Source organism: Octopus bimaculoides, chromosome 8 (genome assembly GCF_001194135.2).
Source record: "Octopus bimaculoides isolate UCB-OBI-ISO-001 chromosome 8, ASM119413v2, whole genome shotgun sequence".
NCBI classification, from domain to species: domain Eukaryota; kingdom Metazoa; phylum Mollusca; class Cephalopoda; order Octopoda; family Octopodidae; genus Octopus; species Octopus bimaculoides.
Genome location: NC_068988.1, coordinates 523608 through 531938, shown reverse-complemented (window position 1 = coordinate 531938; position 8331 = coordinate 523608). Strand labels below are relative to the sequence as shown.

At 36.6% G+C, this 8331-nt stretch overlaps 1 protein-coding gene across 3 annotated transcripts in view; it reads left to right on the top strand.

Annotated features, from left to right (window-relative positions):
* LOC106871778 (collagen alpha-3(IX) chain) overlaps nucleotides 1-8331 on the top strand; it is a 239898-nt gene that overhangs the window by 52069 nt on the left and 179498 nt on the right. For all 3 annotated transcript variants that reach the window (XM_052969917.1, XM_052969918.1, XM_052969916.1), the window contains exon 2: nucleotides 2553-2606. In XM_052969917.1, coding sequence (XP_052825877.1) covers nucleotides 2553-2606 — 54 coding nt within the window. The remainder of the gene's footprint in view (nucleotides 1-2552; nucleotides 2607-8331) is intronic.

Here is an 8331-nt window from a genome sequence, read left to right as displayed (position 1 = left end):
ATTCTTATGTAAAGAATAAAACAACACAATTTTCAATTTGAAAAATTATTTTCTCGAACTTTATCCATGTCGGTCTGTCGATGCTTGAATTTCTCTCAAAGGAATTAGTTTGCCATGAAAAATTGCTAAAGCATGAAGATATTCTTGAACGAGGACTACAATTTTTGAATGGAGAATTAATTAATTTGTAGCAGAAATAAATATCACAATAAAGTGTTGATTTGTTGAGAAATGGTAAATCTGCAGAAAAGTACGCGAATTCTAACTTGATTTCTTTCTTTTACTTTCACGGCGGTCGAGAGAGCTGAGAGAATGAGGAGCGCGGGCCGCATAACCACTTTGTTTAATACAATACAGTGAATACACAAACAAATAAAGACAACCAACATCTTTATTTACCAAAGAAGTTCTCAAAGAAGGCGACGTTAGCATTAAGATAGTTATATGACACCCAGTGTACACATATCCGAATCTCACAAACTAAACATCAAAATAAATAAATAAATAAATAAAAACGGTTGGTGAGGTTTGTGAAACTGGTGATTAGCTTTGAAGACATCATCAATATTTGCTTTAGAATTGCTGCATTCAACCAAGAGAATTGCTTTCAAATGTTCATCAGTCAACCTCATTCGATGGGCTGATTTCACATTCTTCATTATTCCAAACAATGATGCCATACTAGAGGCAAATGCAGGTACTTACACAAAAGATACAGAACGGCGGTGGGACGGCCCGCGGGCCATAGTTTGGTGACCCTTGCTTTAAGGTGACGTAACTTGTTAACTGAGATTTTTAAGTAGCGATGGAAGTTTTTTTAGTGATTGTAATGTAAAAGTTTGCATTTGTTTCAGCATCTGCTTAGAGCCGTGTTAAAGCCTTGGATCAAACTTTGAAATAATATTTAGAGTGTGGTAGACTTATGGATTAAATATTGGGTAAGAAAGGAACAGCATTCCCCAGGTCCGACAGCCACCCTATTTCCCAGATCTTACCCCTTGCGACTTTTCCTTCTTTACAAAAAACAAATCCCACTTGAAAGGAAGAAGATTTTAGGACGTCGAGGAAATCAAAGTGAATGCGACGAGGCAACTGCTGATAATCCCAGAAAACGAATTCCAGGAATACTTCCATCAATGGAAACAGAGCTGGATTAAATGTGTGGCTTCCTACTTTGAAGGAGATTAAATGCCAAATTGGTACGTGTTGCAGTTTTGTTTTTATAGCACCAGTCCGAATCCTTATTGAACGGACTTCGTATGTACCAAAATAAATTCCGGAATATTGGTAACTATTCAGAACCTACTGAAAATATTGGTGCTGTCGACAAAGAAGTCTGACACCAATTCTGGTCGGAATTAGGTTAAATAGATACGATTCAAAAGAATCTTTTATCCTATTTCGAGCAACTTAAAATAGAATTTTATATCAAAAACAAATGTGAGATCCAGAAAGAAATTCGGTTCTTCTTTGTAAAAAGGAACTATCTTTACTTTCTAATTGTCAAAACAGATTGTGGTAAGAATTTAGTTTTTACGATCAGGAATTGAAAAGTAAGCAATTATCCTTTCTTCCACAGGACAAAGAATGGCATTATGTATGTGGCATTCCTTGTATGATGAGGTCGAATATTCTAAAACTAATACTTCAGTTTTGAATACACGAAGTTCTTAGGGATCTTCCCCTTACACTTACCATTTCTTCAGCAATTCAGTGTAATAAATGAACCCGATTCATAAAGACACTTTGAGCTAGAGAACATACGTATATATATGTGTGTGTGTGTGTGTGTATGTGTGTGTGTGCGTGTGTGTGTGTGATTAAAACCGAAATACAGCATCACCTTCAAGTTTGCGCCACTGATTTGTTAAGGTGTAAGGCCCATACATTCCAGTAGATTGGCATCTTCTACGAAGGACTTCCACACACCTACCTGCCTTTTGTTCGGTCTCACCCTTCTTTTCACTCTCCTAATTTTTATGCAGTCCCTGTAGAACACACTCTCTTTTCCTGTCTCTATTTTCCCACTGTCATCCTGAAACGATCGGATGGTACTGCGTTTTGTAGTCTATGGCCGGTTCTGTGCCCTACCTTGTTTTCTATCTTGATGCAAGCAATATTAGTTTCAAATTTTGGCACAGGACCAGCAATGTAGTAAGAGGGGCCAAGTCAATTTCATCGACCCCAGCGCTCAACTGGTACTTGGTTCCTCGACTCAGAAAGGATGAAAGGCAAAGTCGACGCCGGCAGCATTTGAACTTAGAACGTAAATTCGGAAGATATGTCCCTAGCATTTTTCCCGGTGTGGTAGCTATCCTGCCAGCTCGTTGCTTTGATGATAATAATAATAATAATAATAATAATAATAATAATAATAATAATAATAATAATAATAATAATAATAAGCAGCTTTAAAGTATTTTCAGGCATATTTTTTGTTTCACATTTGTTTCTTTTTCTTTTACTTTCGTTTTTTTTATTTTTTATTTTTCTTTGTTTTTTGTCGTGTAAACTGTATATTTAATGCGATTCCGTTTCTTTTATTCTCATAGGAATGGTGATAACTGGTTTACCAGTCTTATTCATAATTAATTTTGTACAAAGTCGTAAGTAACATTCTATTTATTTATTTATTTATTTATTTATTTATTTATTTATTCATCTCTTTATTTGTTCTTATTTGACCTGATATTTCCATGAGTCTATTTACAGTTGCGATCCAATTACTTAAACACAAGGTCTCCGTTATTTAAACAGGAATATCCCTCAACTGTTATCTCAGAGTTACATGAAAAATTTAAATGCCTCTGTAAAATATATTTTGGCTCCCGATCTTTTGATCTGAAAACGCTTTCCTTTCTCAGCTGCAAAGCCTCTCCTATTTTTAACTTTCGGTTTGTGTTCAAATTATTTGACACAACCGTTGCAAGAATATAATCTTTTCTTCGTTCTTAATTATTTACATGGAATTCCAACCGTGTTTCGTGGTTCGCTACCTCAACAGCTTCTTTATAGGATCCAGTGACTAAAGACATCATCAGAAGGAACCACGTCCGGTTTCGGCCTCTACGCCTCAACCGTTTTCGACGTGACGGGGAGCCCCTTTCGGATGTGTCTTTAGCTCCGGTGTTGAGTGCATTCTTTTCTTTCTCCTTTTTTCTTCTGTTCTTACCATATTTACAAGTGGCATCCCTAATTTAGTGTCAAACCTTGGTACAAATTCTTTCCCCTTCAAATACAAACTTTGCCCCGTGTATAAGTCGCACCACTTTTTTTTCCATTTAAAGTGAAATATAAAATAGTACGACTTGTACACGAGTAAATAGAGTACATTACCATATATTGGTGTCAAAGTTTTGCATATGACCAGCAATTTTGGGGGAGGGGATTGGTTGATTGTATCGACCCAGTACTCAACTGGTACTTATTTTATCGACCCCGAAAGAATGAAAGACAAAGTCGACCTCGGCGGAATTTGAACTCAGAACGTCAAGGCGGACGAAAGGTCGCTAAGCACTTTTCATCACGATTCGACCTGGTGGTCACCCTAATATTACCATATATTAAGAACTCAAAATGAGGCCCATAGAAACTAAATAGTCTCTATTATCATTTCAAGCAATAGTCTATAGTTTCTAACGAATTAGGTTTGCTGAGACTACTTTAGAAGTGTGAATATAACACAAACAATATAAATATATCAAAATCACTCGAGAAGACATCCGTCACAAACGTTATAGAATCGACATCAACTGGTAAATTGCTTCTACTTTCTGAGAAAGCACTGACTTCACCTTTTGACAAAACTATGAAAACTTAAAAAGTTTCAGTTTTGATTGAAATCACTTACTTTATTTCATTTCGTTTAAATTCTTTATTTTATTTCCAAGGTGTTATTTCTTGCATTTAATTGATTGCTGTTGCCTAACAAGTAATCTATAATTGAAATCTGTGTGTCCACGAATTATCATGAAAATAAAATGCAATGTGATTGTAATGGAGTTTGAATGTAAGTGTGCGTCACTTTATACTGGGCACAGCTATCACTAAACGTATGCTTTCCATTCAATGAGTTTGTCAAAAGATAAGAGGAAATTGCATATTTACATATTATATTACATCGTATTTCTATTTTCCATCTGTTTATATTTTACTGTCACGTTTTATTCTTTTCTTGCTGCCGACGTTTATTTCAATAAAAGGCGTCGTATGAAGTAGCGAAAGAGTTTTCATTTACCTTCCGCATTTTTCAGGCGATAAAACATTACAGAAAATTAGAATGACCCTATTTTTGATAGGCCAAAGATTGATAGGTTAGATTGAGTAGGTGTTATATTTAATTTAGTTTATGTCATTCAAGATTCTAAAATATTTAACTGTGTCAGTGAAACGTCGTATCGACGACAAATTTCTTCATAAAGTTACTTTTTATATTTTAGATACAATAATACATTAATGAAACAATTTAGCATAATAGGTTGTTGGAGTCGTAGACATGAGCGAAGTAATCAACAGTATTTAATTTCACACAGTTTTCAGTTTAAAACCTGTCTCGAATTGACTTGACGGATCTACCTAAGACTGTCGTTAAAATAAGTACTTGTAACCCTATTTATCACGGATTAATTCATCACTGGATTCGGGATAACGGGATACGCTCGATTGTTAACCATGTTACGCATATTACAGATTGCTCTATGTTTACATGGGTTGGCGATCAGTTGAATGTTCTGCTTGTACCGCCAAGACGCTCCCCAGTGACTATCCACTGTATTCAGTTACCCAGAATGCACTGCTTATCGCTTGTTCTTACATAACCCTGTTGCGAGGTTGCGCATCTTGTACACGGGTTTACGTACCCATCCCCGTCAACATGTGATCAGAGAACAAAAAATATACGAAGGCCCTTGATCCAAGCAAAAGACTCACACGAGTGTATTTTTACAGCAACAGGTGGAGAGGATCAGGAAAATACGCGACGCCTGAAGCTTCGCTGTTGTGGGCCGCAAGTTTGTTGTCAACGATTCTATCAATCCTTTTATTTACAAAAGGCGTGGGTATGATTCATTTATCACTGATTCAGTTATCACTGCTTTTGAAACTAAACCCCACCTCCGTGCTAAACAACCATAGATGTACCGTTAATAATCGAGTGTTATGTTCTTATCTGTCCTTCTATACACTCGTGGCAACGAAGAAATCCTTAGTAATGTATAACAGGGTGGTAAACTAGCACACTCCTCAGAGTCTAAGGAAGAATGCCGTGCAATTATCTGGCTCTTTACATTCTGAGATCAAATCTCGCATAGGTCAATTTTGCTTTTCATCTCGCCGGGATACCAGTCAAATACTGAGGTAAATGGTGACGGCTACTAGCCAAACCAGGTTTTAGAAGTTTCAGCTTCACGTTTTTGTTGAGGGCACATTTTATTAAATGACCCCTGGGTTATTCTTCCTGCACCAAGTCTTGTTCTGATTTCCTAGATTCATCCCGTTGTTTGGTCGGCAATCGGTCCTAAGTACTTCAACTGGTTAACCTTGCATAGCTTAACCCCTTGGCATCGTATGGTGAGCTGTTCTGCTTTCTTGGCGTCTGCATTCATTTTGGTCATTTACTTACTTTCCACTCTCTTAAGTCTCTCTCCCTCTATTCTCTTTCTCTCTCCCTCTCATTCTCTTTCTCTCTCCCTCTCTTTCTCTCTGTCCTTCTCTTTCACTCTCCCTCTCTGTCCCTCTCCTCCTCTCTTTCCCTCTACTGCCAATGAGCAAAAGTGATTACTTCAAACACTAACGTTTATTTATATTCTTTATGCATTTATCTTTATTATAAAAATACATTCTTACGTATTCAATAAAATATATTTGAAGGAGGCCGCTTACCTCCTCTTTTCAACGGGTCACATGAATTCAGTGTCGGTGAACAAAACACGTTTACATAACCTGTGTATACTTAACAGTTAAAAGTCTTCATAAGAATAAAGACGTGCGAAGTTTTATAAATGAAGGAAAGAGAAATATCTGAGTGATATAACAGATAACTCGATTTACAATTTGAATAAACAAATAAGGTTAATTAAATTTAAGTTGTGTAAAATAAGATAAAGTCATTCACCGTAATGGGAAGTTAGTTATAATGCTTGAGACAAAGTTATTCAGGGGAAAAACTTTTAGAAATAAGTTGTAAGGTTATAGATTCCATTTATATCCTCACTTTTTCAGAGAAAAGGCTTTGATCCAAAATGGCGCCTTCTTCTCGCTTTCTACAACGCACATCACTAATTTAATAACTGTTTATTTTCAAGGTAGCGAGCTGGCAGAAACGTTTGCGCACCGGCCAAAATGCTCAGCGGTATTTCGTCTGTCTTTACGTTCTGAATTCAAATTCCGCCGAGGTCGGCTTTGCCTTTCATCCTTTCGGGGGCCGATAAATTAAGTACCAGTTGCGTATTGGGGTCGATCTAATCGACTGGCTCCCTCCCCCTAAATTTCCGGTTTTGTACCTAGAATAGAAAAGAATAACTGTTTATTTTTCGCAAGACAGAGATCCTCTCTAGTTTTCTCTCAAGTTATTTATATCGGATAATTTTAGTTATGTTTGCCTTTATGAGAATATTATTGGCTTCAATTGCTGAACGATGTGTCTATGCATTTATATAGAAATTCCTTTCCTCGGTGTCCGTGGATGTTTTAATTAATTAGGATAGACAGTTGTTTAGATAGAATGTTTGCGATGTAGATTCGTGTTCTTATCTCAGTTTATATCTAATGATGTTGGTGTGTATCCTTTGATGATTCCGTCCTGTCTCTTTTGAAAGTTTCTCGTTCATTAAAAATGCGCCAATTAGCAATCGTGGAACTGTCTGTGACTAATTATTTGGTGTTTTTCTTTATGTCAGTCTGCAGAAATGTATATACGTACATACATAAATTAAAAATATACCAAATTTCCTAGTCTTTGTTTTCTTTGTTTTAACACACACACACACACGTGTATATATATGTATGTATACATATATACATATATATGTATATAAATAAATATATGTACTGTATATATATATATATATATATATATGTATGTATGTATGTATGTATGTATGTATATATATTATCCTTGTGTGTGGATGTATATGATGACACGTATACATACGTATAACATAATAAGCTATATATATCTGTTGTTGTATGCATTTGTATATTTGCTTCGCTATCTGAACCGAGGCTTTATGCACTCAAAATTGTGTTTCTGTGTCAGCTTGTCTCAAATTCTCTCTTCCCCGACTTCTCTCTCTCTCTCTCCCTTTCTCTCTCTTTTTCTCCCTCCCTTCCTCACCCTCTCTCTTTCTCTCTCTCTTCATACACATACATACATACAGATAACGGCTTCGTTCTTAGTTCCACTGGCAGATCCGGTTATAGTGTCTAATGTACGCATGTGGTGCGTAGCTCCCTTAATCTAAGTAAGAGCAAAAGAAAACCTGCAAGGGAATTTCTCCCCCATTTTATGATGCTTTTTAATGTAGAAGGTTTAATGGACAGACTGTATTTATTAGAAACTCTTCGCCACATGACATTGAAATGTATATATTTCTTCCCTATGTATGTCTGCACATACATACGTGCAGACATATGTATGTTGAGTGATGCATATAGGTAAATAGAACGCAAAACATGAACATATATATATATATAGTTTTGTGTGTCTCTGTGTGTGTGTGTGTGTGTGTATACGACGGATTCCACACAGTCTCCGTCTTCCTAATTCACTCACGCGACTTCGACCGGCGGTCCGATTGCGACGACGATTAGTGCTCCAGTTGATCCGATCAACAGAACACTCTGCTCGCTCGTGAAATTGATCTGCGAGTAGCTGAGTACTACACAGATTCGTGTACCCTTAACGTGGTTCCCAGGGACTTTCAGCATGACACCAAATGTGACAAGGCTGACCGTTCTCAATTTTGCCATTTGATTGAAGTGGAGCAACTCGAAATAAAGTTTCTTGTTCGAGGACACGACACGCCGCCGGGAATCGAAGTCACGACCTTACAAACGTGGGACGAATTTCCTAACCACGAAGCCACGCACGTTCATAAAACACTGCGCGGTGGGGAGATGAACTCGATACAATAAACACACGCACTCTCCTTCCCTCTTCCTGTCTTTCTCTCTCTCTCACTCTCTGTCCCCTTCTCCCCCTGTATATATATATATATATATATATATATATATATATGTTTTCGTGTGTGTGTGTGTATATGTTTATATATATATATGTATATCTATATATATATATATGTTTGTGTATGTGTATATATATATATATATATA